Here is a 20,363-nt window from a genome sequence, read left to right on the forward strand (position 1 = left end):
CACCGCATCTTTGCTAAAAAAGGCCCACATTTGATTTGGGATATTTGGGCATTTGCTATTTCTAATGTGGGCCATTTCAGACTGACAACCATTTCGTCCGGCCCAGAAGAAGGCCAGCAGTGCCGCATCATTGCCTGAAGTGGCCCACTTCAATATGCTATCTGGGAATTGCCTTAAAATTTCCTCTATTTTTCATTTTCATTTGTAAAAAGTGATCATAGACATCATTTAATTTACTCATTTATTGGGTCATATCACATTACATTCATTCCATAGAAAATACATTCAGATGTGACACCTATGTTCAAGTGCCGGCTTGTCAATGAAAGCAAGAGCCAATAAAGTTTAAAGCATGTGTTAAAAATAGAAACAACTTCTCCTGTTTGCGTCTTGCAATACAAATATTTTTGATGTGTCAGCACACACTATAAAAATATATTTATATATTATACTGAAAATGGAAGTCAGTTCATGTTTCCTGGCTCTTAGTCACCAGTGTTTTTATTCATTTATATATTCATGTCTTTATTTATTTATATACTCGTTCATTTTTAAGCATGTAGCATACTGTAGCGCATTGAGTACCATTATAAGACGTGCTGCTTTATAAAATAGGAGCAGAATTTTTCACACTCTTGTGGACCTTTGAGATTTTTTTTTAAATCATGAAGAGTAAAAGTATCACTAGCTTTACTGTGTCGTAGCTCTTATTACAACAAAGCATTAAAAAAAACAAAACAAAAAAAAAGTTTTCACATTCAGTATGATTAACTGTCATAAAATAAATCTAAAACCATTACTACTACTAAAGGAAACCTCCAATCTAAAACACAAGTCAGAGTGTAATGCCTAATTCCTTGGTGATCTTTGGGGGCAAGTGTTGCACGGCAAAGTGCTTTTTGGATTTCTGCATCGAGTCCAGTGTTAAGAAAACAACTTCAAAACCAAATTAGTCAACATGTGCACTGCACACCAGAGATAAATAAATGCTGCAGAGATAAATCCTCTTCTCTCCTTCAGTCAGTGCCTTCAAGAGGGATTATTCATCTTCTTGAATATGAGGAGCTGAGAATTGAGTTCCTTACATCTTCATCATCAAAAACATAATTTCTCTTACATACAGTAAGTTGAATAACTTCCAAAAACTTGGAAACAAACAGTATCATCATCAGGTAGTTATAGCCTGCATATTGCATTTTTCCCTCCAACAAAGGGCTCAGATTTTGAAGTTTTCAGAGAACTTCATGTATAAAATAGTATTGTTCTGTAACTGTTAGCAGCAGAAAATTTTAATGTTTTGATTTTTTTCACTTTTGCACAAAATAAGCTCGTATCATACACTTAACAGTATGCTATTACATCTTTTGGATGACATGTTTTTCCACTGGCAACAAAGCACCCAGCACAGTCAGAAGTGCCTCTCTGTGGTCACAGCTATTGTACCTTCTTCATGTTAAGGCATGTGCACATGCCCACACAGCACATGTGCATAGAGCGAGATAAGAAGTGCTTTTCATTCAGCCAAATAAAAAAAAGCCTCTTCTATTAACACATGGAGCCATTATTACCTAAGTTGAACAAAAAATGAAAAAAATGTGAATAAAAAATGAATATAGGAGGAGAGAGACTGATTTCTTCCCACTATAGCGTCAACCTATGTTGAAAAAAATTGAAAATACAATTTGGGTGATGCAATCCTACAAAATATGGTGCAGAGTCTGTTGACAGAACAGTCCAATTAAAACGGAAACAAGGGGATCACATACTGTATATCATCTTGGCATGTATTCGTCTGGAACTCCAGACATCTTTCTTTTCTTCAAGGCAGCGTCTACTGTTCTGATCAGTTCATTGATGCTGGCTCGCATTTCGGGAGTGTACGGGTCATATTCAAGTTTGCGTAGCCCCGACCGCTTGAAGTTGCCATCCTTCTGGCCCTCGACGCAAAGCAGACGGTCCTCAGAAACCTTCAGACCCAAAAACTGGACCATCCCCTTGAGCTGGGAGAACAGGTCCCTCTTCAGACCCTCAAAGTGGACCACGTGGACGCTCTTCCCGTAATGGAGCCAGTCCAAGGTGTGGGACGCCCACCAAGGAGCGTAGTTCTTCACAAACTCGGGCCACTCTGCAGGACGAATGAGAGTACAGAAAATAAATAAATAAGGACATGTGTTTGGCAATGCACCAAATAAATTTAAATATGGGGGACAGAACTCACTCAGCTTTTCATACTGATGAAATCAAGTCGCAAATTTATCAAACTTCTAAGAATTACACTTGAGAATGATCTAAACGGCCAACTTAGAAGTAAATTGTTCTTAGCTAAAACTGAAAAATAAGACACATTTACCAATATTAATTAAGTGAAGTGTAAGAGTTTTTTTTCCTTTCGGCAAAGTGACATCAGACAGACAGACAGGAACAGCCAAAAAGACAAAGATTTACCCTTCAACTGCCAAATTGTTCATTTTTAAAATTATTTTATGTGTTAAATATTTTATATCTCCAATAGCAATAAACATGAAATTAAAACATATGTGTATAATATGTATATATATATATATATATATATATATATATATATATATATATATATATATATATATATATAGGGATGAAATAATAATAAATTGGTTGAAATGGAGACAAATGGAAAAAAATTAGAGAAGGGATTACATGAAGATCTTATGAAAGTGACTGCAAGTTGCAAGGCTTAATTGTTGTTGTTTACACCTCTCATAAATGAAAAAAGGTGTAACATCCTATGAAACACGTGTTCGGAGATGAACACCAACAAGAAGTGAGCAGCTGTAAAAGGAAGTGTCTTTGCAATGCAGCCATCTAAGACACTAACAGACCTCTAGAGTGCTCTTAAATATAGATCTGCAATCTTAAATCAATATAAATTTGCCACAATTGCTTTTAGTGAGTAGAAAAGTTTAAAAAAATACAGGCTCCTATCTTAAAACAAAGCATTATTGAAAAGCAAAAATGATGGTAAATAAGATAAGTGACAAACTTAAAAGTCACAAAGGGAAATGAAATGAAGGGGAAGTGAGAGTCAAGATAGCCAAACATTGATGTCATTTAGCTTGAGAGGTCTGGAGACAGCCTGGCAGGACACATGAAGTCATTTCTGAAATGTATGGATGGTAAAGTCGGACATTCTTGATCATCTCTAAAACTGCACACTCACTGTAGGGCTCTTCTTTTGCAGATTCATCTGCTTTTTATTCACTGATAATCTACTGGTCCATAAAAGCACCGGCTGGCTGGAGCTGTGCTGCATTATCACGCATCTTTACGGTGAGGAGAGCATGTCGTTAAAGTTTAAAGCCTGCTGAGTTTGCAAGCGCCGTCTCAGAAACCAATGTGAGAGGCAACTTTAGTAACACAGTGGACATAATATTATATACTGCATACTGCAACACAACCAGCTGTATAGAAACACAGGGACTGCATCTCTGATGGAATTGTTTTCTCTTCCTATCAGGCTTTTTCAAGAAAGCAGAGCTTAAAATAAGAAGGCCAAAATAATCGCAGCTCTCCCCCAAACATCTTGTTCTGCTAATGTTTCATTGAATCTCTAATCTAGCTGACGTACTTCTCTGTTCTTAGAATTCTGACACCAGAATAAAGGGGTTTGTGTACAAGCCTTTCACACTGGAAAATAACACACTGTACTTTGGAAAATGACAAGCCCTCAAAAATAAGTTACACTTGCCCCTGAGTTGACTTTATGGAGCTGCACTGGTAGCTATCAGTGTCTGTAACATCATCTGAGCCCCACAGTCTCCCTCTGCAGAGGTGAATGCATCAAATCGTACATGTGGCGCCCCGTACACAATGTCACACTGACTCTCAAACTGGGAGCTTCTCTCTGTATTCGATGTGGCAGCTGTCAAAAAGCCCTTCTCTTACTGATGTCACCGCATCATTACCCCACCAACAGAAGGAATAAACTTGCATTGGAAACGGCAGGCCAAATGTGCTGATGCTTACACAAAGAGAGACAACTGCTGGGTCGGCAATTCTCCAGCCTCTGGAAAATCGATTAAACCTCAGAGAAAGTCAGAGAGACGATACGCGGACCAGACAAAACCAGTTGCCATGGTTACAAAGACATAGTTGGGTGGGTGGACGTACTGAGGGAAGAGGAATATGCATGAAATATAAAGATATTTTAGCAAGGTGCATACAATCTGGCCTTAATTTAATGGCTACTGGACTCAAAGGTCTAACCTCTTCGATTTTGTAATGGACGATGACCTCTTATTGAAACATCTTTTATTCATTAAGTCGACGCAATAGGAAATTAACTTGAATAAAGTGTGCTGACAAATGATCAAATGGTTACACAATGCAGTGTGACACACTGGGAGCTAGACAAAATTTCCACTGCACAACAAAATGGACAAATTAAGACTGCAAAAAAAAATGCAGTACACATACATCTTAATACAATTTATATTCTATCAATAAGAATAGAAATCAAGCAGCTATTAATTCTTTCAGAAATTCAAGAAAGGGGGGATTTCTTGTACTTGTTAAACATAATCTTTGTAAAAGTCATTATTATTTATATATTCTTGAATGCACTGTACCATAAAGGACCTGTGCACAAAGCTGTTCCCACATGCCAGCAGCTTCCTTAAGTGTCTTATCAGCACAACTGGGAAGATTTATATGAAAATTCTAGACATCTTCTCCACACGTAAGACACACACACACACACACACACACATAAACATTTTCTAATCTGGATGAGAGCTTGAGGAACAGGCTGGTTTTACCAGGTCACACAACTCATGATCACACTGAACCAGAGTGACGGAGGCTGTGTTCGGTTGGTTAATCGTTTCATTTCTCATTTCTGAGAACTAGCACGAAGACTGCTGCTGATCTGATGTTAAAAATGTGTTCTTCGGCCACATTGGCCAATGTGGTCAACACCACCAAAAAAGCCCTCAGTGTTTGCTCATTTCCTCCATTTCCTTCCATTTCCAGTTCACTGGTAGTTTGTTATTCTCTCTATTTTCTGAGTAAAGATTCAAAATATAACAGAGTATAAATATTAACCTCCTTCTGTGAAATTTCAATGAAGGGGTTCAATGGCTGATGAAGTAACCGCAGACTAAAACTGTGCTGAGAAGGACAGAGATGCAGCGAACCTATCTATATACCCCATTGTGCTTGCAGTAACTTCAAATATTTTCCACTTGTTTGAAGGCTTTTAACAGATTTCACATGTACTCAAACAGCACATAAAAGTTTTGGTATTTGCTTGAATTATGATTACAGGATGCATTATTAAATACAATGTAAAATATTATAGCTACCTTTCCCTCTCCAGTGAGCCTGGGAGGCAAATCCAATGTGTCCTCCATATTTGCGGTTAAACTCTGCCATGAGAGCTTTGTAGGGGTTTCGGATCATGAGGATGCTGGAGTCGAAGGCTTCAATCTCCTTCCTGCCGCTCTCATGTGTCTTAATGCAGATAGTCCTCCCACTCCGCCAGTGGTCCCTCTCCCCTTTAAATCCTGTGAAACGATGACACCCCACAAACATTTAATCCCTAGGGGTGCAATGATGAGTGAATGTGTTTTGTTTTTTTTATCATGTCAGATAAACGTTAAAGCCTACCTTTATTGTAAAGGGAGCCATCGAAGTAATAGCTGCCAGTGTAGAAGCCAGTGGCGAGCTCTATGAGGTGGCGAGCCCAGGTGTTGCCGGCTCCAGGGAAACTGGCGAGGGCCACCAGCTGTTTGGCGTGAGTGGGGAGGAAGTGTCGGTCCATGCAGCGGTTATCTGAAAAAAAAGGACAAAGACCAACAGCCTATATTATTGATTTGTTGCATGTATAGATTTACGGATAAATTCTACAGTGACAAACATGATCTGTGGTTTGAAATGTGGGGTGAAAGACAGTCAAGTATGACTGATTGAACAAGTTGTTCGACAGCAGAAGAGGAAGAAAGAAAAAGAATTGTTGTGTTGAAACATTGAAAACTGGTACAAAGACATTTCACATTATTAGAGAAAGAGAAAAGATTCAAACGAAAAGTCAAATACTGTGAAACAGACACATACTGGTGTTTTTTTATTGTGGGTAGCTTGGCTAATCTCTCTGTACTAATGGTAAACTCGTTTGTTCAGCTGCAGAAACCTGAGGTAAAAATAGATGACGGGAAGAATTAGAAGTTCACTTCCCCCTGCAACTTGTTTATGTTTTTGTTTTGTTTTTTTTTGCTATATGTCTCCTTTTTTGTTTACTGGCTCCAGCATTTTTGCTGATCCCAGCCACAGCTGTCTGGTGCACTGAGGAAACGCTGCCCACAATGACGCATTCAGCACACTGATGGCGAACTGATCCTTGACTTTTGGGTTTGATAAAAATACTTGGGAATAAAACAAACCTCATAATGATAAATCAGCTGATATTTGTTTGTTTTTTTACCTCACATAAACATACATGAAAAATATTTTTTAAAGACCCATCAGAAAGATATGTCTGGGGCAGAAATACAACAAAAATATATAAAACTTCAATTAAAATATATATATACAGTATATACTAGTTAGGTTCTAGTACACACACACAGGTATGAAAAACAGCACAAGTCAAACACAGGCTAGAGTCACTATGAACGTGCTCATATGTATTTCCTGGACGCAGCGTTTAGTTTCCTGACATGTGTCTCATTGCAATGTGCTACAATGAGCCACCAAACTTTTACCTGGAACCTGCGTCTGGTACACAACAAAGTACTCGTCGTTCCCACAGCTCTCGAACTCTTCCCCGTGGCAGTGGTGGAGACACATTTTCTCATCCTCCGGCTCATGAAGGGAAAAGAGAGGAGTCGGGAAGCCGCAGTGACATCGATCTCCAGCCAGGACAGCCAGCGACTTCTCCTGAAACACAGCTGCCATTACACACTGAAGACACATTTATACATGCCACTGACTGTACAATGCATGAATACACACATCCCCTCACCCTCTCCGTGCACATGTCGACACACTTGTCCACAGACATGTTTTGGATGACCGCGCTGAAAGGAAGCGCCAAAGTCACATTGTCTGGCTTGTGGAAACACCCCTTAAAAATGGCGCTGCCATCTGAAACAGACAAATCAGAGTGTTACTCACAAACAGGGCAAAAAAACCACAATATACTCCAGTTTTATGGTTACTGAACACAGTTTCCATCAGTTTGGCCTCTATCCAGTGACCCCTGATGATGAGATCCCACTGGGACAACCCCCCCAGTCTATTGAGGCCCTGGTCTGAACCAATACCATCACTCACATCCCTGCAGTGTGTTGATGACCTTTAACCCCAGGCCCTTTCACTGTACATTTCAGTCCGTCTGTGAGATAATGTTTAAAAAAAAACAGCCTGAAAAGAGAACTGAATCATATCTGAAGTGTTAATCACAGTGTGTTTGCAGGCTGTGATGTGAGCACCATTACTTTCCTAGAGATTTGAAAACCACTGTTTTAAATCACATTAAACATAAACATCTATTTTACTTTTATTTTATCCTGTCAACATGTCAGCCACGCTGACATACATATGAGACTGTCTCCGCTGTCAATGGACTGTTAAGCATTAATAAGGAAGGAAGGAAACCAAAAAGCTTTTTACTGTGACAGATACCATGATGAAGACAGCTTGCTTGCTCAAACATCGCTGAATAAAATATGCAAATGGGGCAATGTGTCTGCAGTATTCATTTCTATTTAAGTTCAGGCTGCCAATACCAGTACCTCACCAAGACTGGAGCTCATGTCTGCTTTCCTTTACTGAAGGCATTAACTCTCAAAGCTATGCGCCTTTAAAACAAGGTACCTCTTTGCAAATCAGCTCTAGCCATGTGAGCGCACCTAATGTTTTATTTATTTTTGACCTTTTTCTCTGACTAAAAGTTACATTTTTAATGTCATGTCCATTTTTCTCCTCATTTCCCTACAGTATATCTTAAGTGCATCCTCTTTCTGTAATCTTTCTTTGCCCTTGCAAGTGGCATTGCTTTTTAAGTTGTACTGACATACATTTTTTGTGCTCTGTTGACTGGTGTATATGCGGCATCCAAACATGTATCACAAACAAGGTCTTGAGAAGCAAATAATAGATCATTAACACAAATATGCAGCAGATGAAACATTATCCTTCTGCTTTGCTAACATATAGATGGAAGCAAAGGAAATTAATGCAGAATAATATATATGCGTGATTGGAATTTAAGTTAACATTTACTGAAAACTGGATCGTGTGACCACGATGGTACTCAAGTGGCAAAAAACGCAAAACAGCCACTTCGACACATTTTCTGCGTTTCCTCTTTGATGATCTCAGTAGGAAACACATGATGGGAATCGGGGTAAGAGGTGAAAACACAAACACGAAGAGCTTACTCAGTTGTCTGATAGATTGCAAACAGAAGGGGGAAAAGCAGAAATGAAAATAATAATAAACAAACAGAACTGAACCAAAAAAAGAACTGGACCAAGAAAAGTAAGATTATTAAACTCTATAGATGTGTATACTAACTATACAACACTTGCATACTACCAGATTATTTCTCAGAAAGAAAGGAAAAGTGAAATGACGAAGGCAACGATGGTTTTGAAAAGGTACTTCACCTTGTAGCTGGGAATTTCTTAAAAATCACAGCAATAGTACCAAAGAAAGAACTAAACCATTTCACACTATGAAACAGGAAATGAGGTCCCTTCCCTTTTTCTAATAATTCCTTTGTTCACTTCAGTTTTCCAGTAGCAGGCAGCGAGTATTTTAAATGCAGACCACGGCTGGCTGAGAGAGGCAGGTACTGTAGCACAGCTATCCCAGGAGGGAGGCTAACACAACAGAGCAGTCTGCTCCCGACTGTGGCATTAACCCAAAATTAAACAAATATTTTCCCTCAAAACAGCCAGGCTTGCTACATTTCTGCATCAAAACAGCATGTTTGTACCTCAGTGGATACTGTCAAGTATACAGTATCCTCAGATCTGCTCAGGCTTTTTCAGTACATGGACATACGTTTTGCAAATTATTCAATGTTCAATTATACAATTCAAAATTCCTGTTTTTTTACCTCTGCAAAGAAGAGGGTGACAGTAATTGCAGACATACAATATATGCATAACATATATAGCACTGAACCAGTCAAACATTTAGACACACCTTCCCATTCCCTTGAATGAGAAAGTGTGTCCAAACTTTTGACTGGTATTGTATATGCATGCCCGTGCTCTCTTGGGTTTACTTGATAGCCCTGTGGCTGTCAGTGTGTGTGAAGACCAGCACGTGGTTCCTATGAAGCCCAGGAGAGTTCTTTTGTTGTTGTTGTTGAGTGTCAGACTCACAGCGGCGCGCTGACTCCTGGCTCAGCTCCAGCCTATAGATGGACAGTCGGTTGGCTCCTCCGCACAGGTTGCTCTTCTCTCCTTTACACTCCATGTTGCACTCACTCTCCGAACAGTTGGGCGCCTGGATCTTGTGGCCACAGTAGCACTCTGCTCCAAACTCCAGACCTGCATACATGTAACCTCTGGACAGAGAGAGGAACAAAGGATTGGCATCATTAGCAAAGACAGAGAGGTTCGAGTGAATGATCTGAGCCTTCATTATGTGTCTTAATCCTTGACAGGCCAATACAGATTATTATGTAGATATAATCAATAAAAAACAAATAAATGAAGATGAGAACACATCCAAACATTACTCTGGAATAACATCTCTCTTTGTTGATTGAAGATGAGAATAGTTATATGTGCTGTAAAGTTTGAAGCCAATTATAAATGACTGCAGCACATTTTCAAACTGAATCCATCACACAAAACCTCCTCTCTCTCCTACGGACCGCTTTCTGCTGCCTCACAGAGGATGCCACTCCCACGATGCCTTTCGGATGCAATTAGACGTCTAACACACCCCTCACACCAGACAAATCCCCTGGGCTGTCAATCAAATCCAAACCTTTGTGTGCTGCTACGTGCTGTTGCCCCTCATTTGTTTGTCTGTTTTTATTAACCTGCTGCTCTGGGAAAAGGAGGCGGGCGGGCTGCGAGAAGCAAGCGGGAGGAGGAAGAGCCTGAAAACAAGCAACTCTCTTTGCTCCTATTCTCCACTCTGTGAATCAGTGATGGGTGTAATTCAATGCATCCGATAGAGCCGTCCCCGGTATTCCTCAGAGGGGAGAAAAAAAGAGGTGAGAGAAAGATGGCAAGGTAGCTGAGAGAGGAAGACAGGATGTGAGGAAAGAAGAGACAAATGGAGGAGAGCAGCAGAGAGCACTCAAAGTGATAATGAGCTACATGAAAATGAATGAATGACATTCATAGCAGGACTTCCTCCAATTTGGTAGAAAGAGTTGTGACAGAAAAACAGCATATAACCAAAAGTATGTGGACACAAATCACACTCATGTGATTGTTTAACATTTCGTTTTAGACCAATATGTTGCTATAAGTCTATAAGCCAAGTTTGGAAACTGACTGCAAGGATTTCGCTCTATTGCAGCCACATGAGCATCTCTGAGGTTGGCTAATGAAGTTGGAGTATAAACTTTGGCTTTGGCTCATCTCCAAAGTGTTGGATGGGGTTGATGGGGTCACGTTTCTGTGCAGGACTCAGAAAAACAATTTCTTTATGGAGCTGGTTTTGTGCATGGAGTTACTGTCATGTCTAAACTAACAAGGACATTGTGGTGATAAACCCTCAGATAATAATTATCACCCAATGTGAGTTGTTTTATTTATATACTATGTATGCAAATGTGACTTTTCTTTATCAGGTGGACACAAATAGGCAACCACTAATTGTATAATGCAATTTCATGTGAGTATTTATAGCTTGCTGCACTGCCCAAAACTGGACACACGAAAAACCAATCAATGCATGTTTAAGATTTTCCTTAATTAGAATTGATTGGCCTCGCCCAAACCATGAAAAACAGACTCCCGATGAGAAAGCACCTTTTAACAACAGTCAGGTTTTTCCATTTCCATTATTCTGGACTATCAGCTCTACTTTACATCTCATCCCTGACAGTAAGCATGAAAAAGAGAGAAAAAAAAAGAGAGATATCTAATGGACGAGTGTTTTTTGTTGTTTGCTGCTGTCGTACCTTTCTGCACAGTTGTCCTGGCAACGGAATACAGTCATTTTTTTGTAGTCAAAAAAGGAAACTCCTCTCAGCGCTCTTTTCTGTGTGTCATCAATGTAGCAGCCGATATACTTTGCTGAAAAAGATTTAAAAAATAAAAAAAATTGTTAGTCATGTTTGCAGAAAGACAGACACTCATATGGTATATACATAGCGTATACAGTGTTCCAAGCATTAGATTTTACTTCAGCTACTACACAATATTGTTAAAATCATTTTTAAAACAGCCATTTGACCATTTGTAAGAGAGTAAAAAACTGGACACTGCTCACAACAGTTTCCTCCTCACAAGCCTACACAGTGTGGTATCAGAGCACAGGAGGAGTCCAAACTGGGGCAGAATCTTTATTTATTTATAAAGACACACATCCCCTTCTAGTGGCCTGTAACTGTAGTGGCAGTCATCTCTCTGCATTTTTCAGAAGTGCGTGGGGGTTGGGCTTCGGTGAACCTCTGCAGAGGGATACAGCAGTCCTTCAGCGGCTTCTTCTCTCTCATCAAAACACTGTTCCCCTGTTATACCGAGCTACACAAGCTCTGCTGCACCTTTAACAAACAAACCCCTCGCCATCTGTGCTGTGCCATTACCCCTCTGAGCCTCTGTTAATAGCTAAATGGGGGGTGGGGAGGGGAGGGGGGGGGAGCATAGTCCTAGTCCCCTGCATTACTTTAATTGTTATGGTTTAAAGGCCTGCATTTGAGCAGCATGTGGTGTGCTGCATGACTCAGCTGTAATCTTTCTCCTAACTATTGTTCAGATGGAAAATAATCTGCTTTATGATGAAGGGAAATGCTGATTTAAAGGAGGCTGAAACTCCACTATGAAAAGAATATTTCTGCTCAGTATGACATGAGGGTAAAAGATGAATAAACAAATGCAACTGATGTGTCCATAGTATTATTATTATTTGGTCAAATGTTCCTCAATAACCTCACTGTAGCTGCTGGATCATATTAACTAATGTCAACAGTGTTTCAGTTTTATTTCTCCTGCTTATCATTCCAGTCTACTCCTGTTTTTTTTTCCCTTCTGTACAGTATGCTTCTGTGCTATTGCACCATACAGCACAAATGTGTTTATGTGCTGCGGTCGGCATCTTATGCTGCAATATTCCCTCCAAATGGAATTCGGAGCCAGTGAGAATGAGTGCATTTGGAGGGAGAGGAGGGGAGGAAAGAAAAGTCTCTTAACCCTAACCTTAGAGAAACCTGAAGATAGTTGAGACTGCAGAGTAATGAGTGGTGCTGCTGGATGTATGAGAGCAAACGCTGAAGCTACTAATTACTCTATCATCACGTTCAGCTGCAGTCTTGTGAGGTTTCAGAAAGGAAAGGATGGGAGGGGAGGAGGAGGAGGACTGAGCCAGACTGAGAGACTTTCATTTGATTAGATAACCCAAAGCTTGAGTGTACACTATAAATATGTTTGTTTGGCCCTGATTTGGGGAAAAAAACAGTGTAAACACTATCCTAGTTAGAAAAACATTGTTCTTTGATATTCTACACTGGGTGCTATACAATACTCTGACGCAGATTTTGTAATAGAATCACTTATTTATTTTCCCAACCAGCTTGATCCTGCTCAGGCTCACAGAGGTCGGAGTCTCTCCCGGAGTATACTGGGTTAAAGTCAGGAAAACAGTCTCCCTCATGTAGTCATATAGCTAATGCAGACATACCAGCAATCACTTACACGTTTGTGTCAGATTTATGGGCAGTTCACAATCTCCACCTTCCTGTACTGCAATCCGGACAGAAACCAGAAACCAACACACCCACAATGGGGTTATAATCAAATCCTGGTGTTATTTATGGCTATTCAGTGTCTCTTTTAAGATGATATGAATGTAGAGCTGCAACGATTAGTTGATTAATTGATTAGTCGATCAACAGAAAATTAATCACCAACTATTTAGATAATCGAGTAATTGTTTTGAATCACGTTTTAAGAAAAAATGCAAAAATTCTCTGGTTCCATCTTCTTAAATGTGAATATTATCTGGTTTCTTTAGTCTTCTATGACAGTAAATTGAATATCTTTGGGTTGTGGACTGTCAGTCAGGACAAAGCAAGACATTTGAGGTTGTATCTTGGAGTGGAAACAGTGATAAACATTGACTAAATGGCTAATCAATTAATTGAGAAAATACATCACAGAGGGAGGAAAATATTTTTGCCATTTTCTCCAGATGTCCTACTGGAAATGAGTTTCAACTGATGAAATTTGTGAAGTTTAGTTTATTTATGTTGGTGATTGATGATGCTGATGGGAGATTTTTCTCACGTCTTAACACCAGCGGCCTAAGTACATTTACTCAAGCCCTTTACTACAAATTTGAGGTACTTGTATAACTTAATGCTACTTTATATTTCTACTCTGCTACATTTCAAAGGGAAATATTGTACATTTTACTCAACCACATTAATCTGAGAACTTTAGTTACTTTGCACATTAAAATTAAAAAACATAATAATCTCATAGGATACATTGCTACAGATGAGGCCAACAGTGTATAAAGCAGTTTAAATTAACTCCATCTCCACCAGCTTTAATACTGAAATACTGCTTACATGTCAATGCATAAGTAATAATAATCCAACGATATGATATATTTAATATTTTACTCTCTGAAAGGAGCCATTCTGTATGATGAGTAGTTGTAATTTTGATACTTTAAATACATTCTGATAATGATACTTTTACTTAATTAAAGCTTTAATGCAGGACTTTTACATTCAACATGATATTTTTACATTGTGGTATTAAAACTTTTACTTAAGAAGTATTTCTTCCACTACTGCCAAACACTTTTCTATTTTGTCTCTTCATGGAGAGAGGAGGTGGACTCCACAGTGCTGACTGTTTTTAATAATTTATACTTTATCCAACAGTGCAGAAAGTCTTTGACAGGGTAAGAGGAGCAGAGAAGAGGAAGCAAGAACAAAGCCAGGAGTAAATTACATCTTCTGATCAGCTTATTTGATCGTGCTTTGTTTGGACAGAAATAAGAAAGCAGGATATTCGTGCCATCCAGGGTCAGACATTTTGGCTCTGGACACTTCCTGTCCTCACAACCCTGTTTTCAAAACCTTTTGTGTTTTTGATAAGAGGTCACATGCTAGTACAGTAAACAATCTCTGAAGGGGATTTGTAGTCACACAGTTTATAAAAACTGTAAATCATGAAATCATTTAGATGTTGTGACTCCACTGTTGCAGCTCAAGTGCAGCTGGACATGTGCTGAGCAACACAAAGCCACAGCTCAAGCACAGTGAGTGGGATCCTTGAGGGGTTCTCTTTGAGACAAGATAGAGGACTTAATCATCATCTCTCTCAAGAGATTTCCTACGTGGTCAATTACAACCAGAAATTCTCAGTCATTAAAATGGTCCAGTTTGTAATCAGAGATTACTTTGGATCAATTTCACATTAACATGAAGTGTCGGAGGGACAAAAGCTGCCAGCATGTTTTCCAGCGGATGCACGTAATTAGTTAGACTGTAATAAAACATTTAAAATTCAGAATCCTCTTATAATTAGCTGAATATTCAAATTACCAACTATAACACAAATAATGTGAAGTTATTATAATACTATCAATATAATAATTATCCTAATATTGTAATAATTTACACACAAATTCAGTTTTCGCCCTCTGTCTTAATGTTGCAATAGTGCAATTGTTTTGCAATTGTTGGCACATATTGTGATTATTCCCTCATTTGAAAGTCGCTCAGCTAGCCAGTAAATTTTGTTTATGCCCTTGTTGATCTCAACAACTGTGTACTGCATTGTATTACTGTAATTTATTTTAATGGATTTTGTATGTTGGAGAAGCCAAGGGGGCAAATTTCAACCACTGTGGAAGAGAAAGTAAAATCTTTAATAGTTTGCCAGCCCATTTTGAATTATGAGATGTGGGAGTAGATCTGAAGAAGCTCAGATGTTTGCTCTGGAAAACTGCCAAACTGAAAAAAATACCACTGCAGTTGCATATTAAAGTATGTCTTGGTATGACCCACCTCTTCCATCGTCCATGTCTTTGGCGTTGCGTCCTTTAAGTGCACGGTTCCAGTTGCTGGTGTAGTCTTCACCTCTCCTCTGCGTCTCCTGGCCAGTCTTTTTCATCCATGGGGGGCCATACCTCCGGCCAGACCTCTGAGTCTCCTTAAACACTCTGCGCATGATGCCGAGCCCCCGATTGTCTGACGATGAGGTCCGGCTGCCCATCTCTAAAGCTACCGCAGAGTCCCGGCCCCCTCGAGCTCCGGGGCCACTGTCCCCGACAAAGCCTGAGTGCAGGAAGACGAGGCTCCCAGCGGTCAGGTAGAGGAGGATGAGGGAAAAGAAGCGGACAGGTTTCCTGCGGAAATAGCGCTGTATCTTCAGCAGAGGCTTGGCCATGCTGGCTCCCCCTGCCACTCAGACACACTCTCCCAGTGATGAAAACTCATAAAGCAGAAGAATCAACACCAGCTCTCCCTACTCCCACCATAAAAACCCCACTGGGCCCCAACTAAAATGAAGACAGAGTCAGAAAAAGTGTCTTAATCCTGTATGAAGGTCGTCCAAACAATAGCATGACTTTTCCCTCATGTATGCCTCTTCAGTCTCACGAGGCAGACGCTTTACACCTGTGCACTATGCAGCTCTGGTGATAGTGTCCATGTGAGCGTCTCTGTGGGTTCCCGCTGACAGCCCAGCCCTAAGAGCCGGCTCTGGAGCCAGAGCATGAAAGGTGAGCGGCTCAGAGTGAAAGATGATCGCTCAACACTGCTTTCACTCCAGTTATCAGCCTACAGAGATGCCACTTTCTCCCACACTGTGCAGAAGGAAGAGGGTTTTATTTACCGGCGGAGCTGAGATCCTCTCGCCTTTGTGTGGTCGGCTATTCACTGAGACGATCCGAGAGAAGGAGGGCGTGACTCACCATCTGCAGTAAGGACACAAAAAAAGGAGGAACAAGTGCACATATGAGTAAGCTACATCTCACATGCAAAAGGAGAAATAACACAACCAAGTTATAAAAGAATGTGGTCAGTGCAACACGGAAAAACATCTCAAAATTCCTGCTAAGGTTTAAACCAATACAGGAACTGTCATCAGAGAGACAGAAAATGACCGTTCAAACAATACAATGGGTTTCTATTATAATGCTGCTGTTATGGAACTTAAATTTCTTGCGAACAGCAATTGAAACTGTCCTCATTCTTTTATCTTCTGTCAAACTCACATCAACGGAAATACACTATGTAACAGAGACAAGCAAAGAAAAACAAATTATAAGAATAAAAGTAATTAAATATCTGGGAAATGTGTCACTGTTGTTAGTTTATGCACCAAGAAGTCAGAACAGCTGCATTTCAACAAGCTCAGAGTTCTACAAGTTACATTATCTTTAATAAATCAGGTCAAACCGAAAGGGAATAAACAGAAACAAAGCTCTACCCTGCGGCATTTTCACTGATGTCTTTGGGATCTAATGTGAGTGGGAAGGGAGGGAAATTAAAAACATTAGTCAAGATGATGAGGTTTATAATAGTTTCTATGGATGTGTGGCAGGAAAAGAGCAAGTAGGCTCAAGTAAGTGACTTTCAAAGATTGCTGAGGTTAATAATCTGGGTATAAAAGGGTATCAAATTAGAATTTTTTTAAAGTCTAACTGAAGTCTCTACCCATCTGTTAAATCTAGAGGGTATAAGAGAAAGTGCTTTTCCTAAAAGAGACATTGTGCATTTATAATTCTGAGTTTTTAGACAGATTATTGCATTTTTGGAGGGGGGGTTTAAATCCTACAGCCTCCCTCAAAGAAGTCTCTGTTCGGGGACGAGCCCGGGAGGCTACAACTGGAAGGTGTAATGCAACACTGCTCAGGGTCAGGGAATTTTCCAGAGTGTTCGAGGGGACACTCGCCCTTGTGGTTTTCTGTCTGCCCCCAGGACAAATCTGCAGAATACTTGTCACTTGAAACCTAACTGGCGCTGCGGACCCCCCTCCCCCTTGGCTCTGTTTATCCTCCGGTAGTCTGGTAAGAGTCTGGGACCCTCAAGGAGAAAAAGATCGCATTCTGCTCATGTGATTGAACCTACAGCATCCTGACACAAAGACACTTCTCATCCTGACTGATCTCTGAAAACTTTGCCGTCACATCCTGTTCAGTAACTTTTACCTACAAAGAAAAGGTGATCACTGGTGTCTTTGTCGGCATTTTAATTATTCAGTGTTTTGTTCAGCTATAACTATGATCAAATCTCTTTTCCCAGGTCAAACTCAGTTCCAAAATGCCAAATACTAAATATTCAGCATGAAAAATGGAGGTGTTGCAGGTCATAATCAAGGTTAATAAAGAGAAAAAGAAAAAAAGAAAATCACATTAGTGGGGTTCATACTCAGGACATTGAAAACCAATATCAGAGTCTCATTTGTCCAGGCTTTACAGTTTGAAATTAAAAAGGAGAGAAACTATTGTCCTACAAACAATCGCTAATCGCTGGAATACTGTTAAAGCTTTACACTTGGCCACCACATTTTAAAAAATCCTCTATCGTTGCCTGAGAAAACTGATATCTCTCATATTTGGCCTCAAAATGAAGCCAGCGCCAGCAGCCAGTTAGCTTAAACACACAAAGACTGGAAACAGGGGGAAACAGCTAGCCTGGCTCTGTCCAAAAGTAAAACTATCTGACTAGCTCCTCTAAAGCTCACTAATTAACATATTATATCTTGTATGTTTAATCGTTGCAAAATCTGAGGTGTAAAAACGACACATGGTTTTACAGGAGGTTATGTGCTAAGACTATTTCTTGCAAATCTTAACACTATGCCAAGCTAAGCTAACTGGCTGCTGTCTACACAGTTACATATTTAGCAGGCATGAGAAGGTATCAAGCTTCTCATCTCTGCAATTAAGAAATTATTTCCCAAAATGTCAAACTACTCTTGTTAACATCTTTGTCTGAAACATCAAAGAATTTCTGAATTCCCATGAACAGCCTTGACTCCACAAGGATTCACATACTGTATGCCGTAATATATCATAACTCCACGTATTAATTTCTACAGCTTAACAGCTGTATTTATACAGCTGTTGAGCAATGACAGTATTGAAAAGTGACTCCTACACTATCTGTAAACATGACAATTTTTCAGTCCTGTGCCAGTATTTTGCTCCCTGACGGCAGAGAAATGATTCATATTTCAGGATGAACGAGATACAGTGACTCTAAAGCAAGCTGGTCTTTGTTTCAAACTGAATAATTTGTTTGCCTTTGAGAAATTGAATCATATCTAGGTTGGGTTCCCAACGGGGTTACAAGGTCTAAAAAGGAAAATAAGCTGTGCCTATTACTCCTAATGTGGAGAGAAACAAGTATCCTGAAAATGTGTAGCAGCCTCCTGGTCATAAGCAAAAATGCACAAGAGAGCATTGTTTCATAACAGGTCATGTTGTGGTGGCTACAGCTACACAACAGTGAAGGACTTTTGTACTGAAAACACAGTTAGCAGGTTCATGAGGGTAAACAAATAGGAGAAAATTTCACGAGGATACATGTGACAGCACTCCTCTCACGTATGCCACAGGGCCACACACAGGTTAATTGCTGGCGTTAATAATTCATTTCCCCCCAGTACTTACAGCTAATTTGCAGGTTCAAATGACAGTAACAAGAGAGAGGATGGACTCTGTTGCAAATGTATGGAGACTAACATGCTGATGTTTATCAGATACCAATTCCACCATCTAGTTTTAGTGTGTATTTAACATGCTAACTAATTTATATTAATATATCTTGAATATTTGTACCAAATAGCGATCCATCTAATAGTTATTGAGATATTTCACTCAAAACCACAAATGTGAACAACATGGTGGCGATAGAGAAAAAGTCAGGGGATCACCAAAGTCAGTAGGATTCATCCTCTGAGAGGAATGAAAGTTTGTATTAAATTTCATGGTAACTCAGCCAATATTTTGTGGGATCAGTCTGGGCCAAAGTGGTGAACCAACTGCCTAGAGCCACACTGCTATCAATCTCAGTTAGCTACACTGTCTGCAGCAGTATTAATTACAGATTCACATACTGTAAGTTTGTGCTACTAAAAGCAACTACAAGTACTTCATTCACACTTAATCCTACAAACAAGACTAGTGGATAAATATCAGTCATGGCACTCATGAACAGACTGACAGGGGAAGAGGAAATAGGAGAGATAGGAGGTGCCGCAGAGGTCTTTTTGCCAAATCATGGCAATTACTCAAGTGAAGCGGACATGAACTCACTGACTGACCATTAATTCACATTCATATTAAATGAGCCAGCAAATATTTAATCAGAGCGGATTTAGGGGAGGAAACGTCAAAGTTAATCTTTGGTGAGCAGGCCGACAGCCAGCTCGGCTTGTGCTGTAGGCGAATGGCTCTCCAAGTCAATCCATAAATATTATTCATATCTGTCCTGGGACTCATTGACCAAGAACAGCACTGAGCAAGGCTGAGCTGTGGTTGACTCTGTGACACTCCTAACTGTGACTGTCAGCTATCTATGACAACTAGTGGGTTCAACCAACAACCAGTCACCTTACTTTAAGAAACAACTAACTGTGCAATGACAGGGAAGATACCAGCAGTAAAACATTTCCAACAGTATGATTATACATTAATTTAAAAGGTTTTGAGGTTCTTATGGTCTGAATAAATACACAAACAGAATCTACCAAGGAACAGACAAACTGCTGATGATACAATAGATATAAAGTATAAAGGAACTTAAGAGGTTAAATATTTAGATGTTGGATATTTCACCACCATATAAAATATGTTGTTTAGTTACATGATTCTACAGATGTAATCAATTTCCATTCCACCATCTTTCCATTGCCAAAAATTCTTTTCAGTCCAACGTGGGTGAGGCTTTCTCACAGCTAGACCTCCGAATCCCCAGTGCAAATCACACCATCTGAAATAAATTAGTTGTGATATTCTCCTTTGTTTTAAAATGGGTTTTCACAGTGGTAAAAGTTGGGGGGTAAAAAACACCATAACAGGAAAATAACTGTATGGTGAAATGTCAGTCAGGTTATGTTGGTCCACAAAGCTAGCACTGATAGTCATTAAAATAAGCTTCTGGAGGGAGGAAACACACAGTATTGTGACATTCAAATGGTGAGTATTAACAGTGGCAGGAAGAA

At 39.7% G+C, this 20,363-nt stretch overlaps 1 protein-coding gene across 2 annotated transcripts in view; it reads right to left on the reverse strand.

The window, feature by feature from the left end:
- Positions 1-227: 227 nt before the first annotated feature.
- The window catches only part of wscd2 (WSC domain containing 2), a 40,592-nt gene continuing 20,456 nt past the window's right edge, over positions 228-20,363 (reverse strand). For both annotated transcript variants that reach the window (XM_044371677.1, XM_044371685.1), the window contains 8 exons: positions 15,197-16,107; positions 11,135-11,249; positions 9,372-9,556; positions 6,998-7,119; positions 6,738-6,912; positions 5,644-5,808; positions 5,340-5,540; positions 228-2,125 (listed from right to left, as the gene is read on the reverse strand). In XM_044371677.1, the coding sequence (XP_044227612.1) occupies positions 1,773-2,125; positions 5,340-5,540; positions 5,644-5,808; positions 6,738-6,912; positions 6,998-7,119; positions 9,372-9,556; positions 11,135-11,249; positions 15,197-15,578 (1,698 nt within the window). In that variant the 5' untranslated portion in view covers positions 15,579-16,107 and the 3' untranslated portion in view covers positions 228-1,772. The remainder of the gene's footprint in view (positions 2,126-5,339; positions 5,541-5,643; positions 5,809-6,737; positions 6,913-6,997; positions 7,120-9,371; positions 9,557-11,134; positions 11,250-15,196; positions 16,108-20,363) is intronic.

This window comes from Thunnus albacares, chromosome 2 (assembly GCF_914725855.1).
Source record: "Thunnus albacares chromosome 2, fThuAlb1.1, whole genome shotgun sequence".
Classification (NCBI taxonomy): Eukaryota; Metazoa; Chordata; class Actinopteri; order Scombriformes; family Scombridae; genus Thunnus; species Thunnus albacares.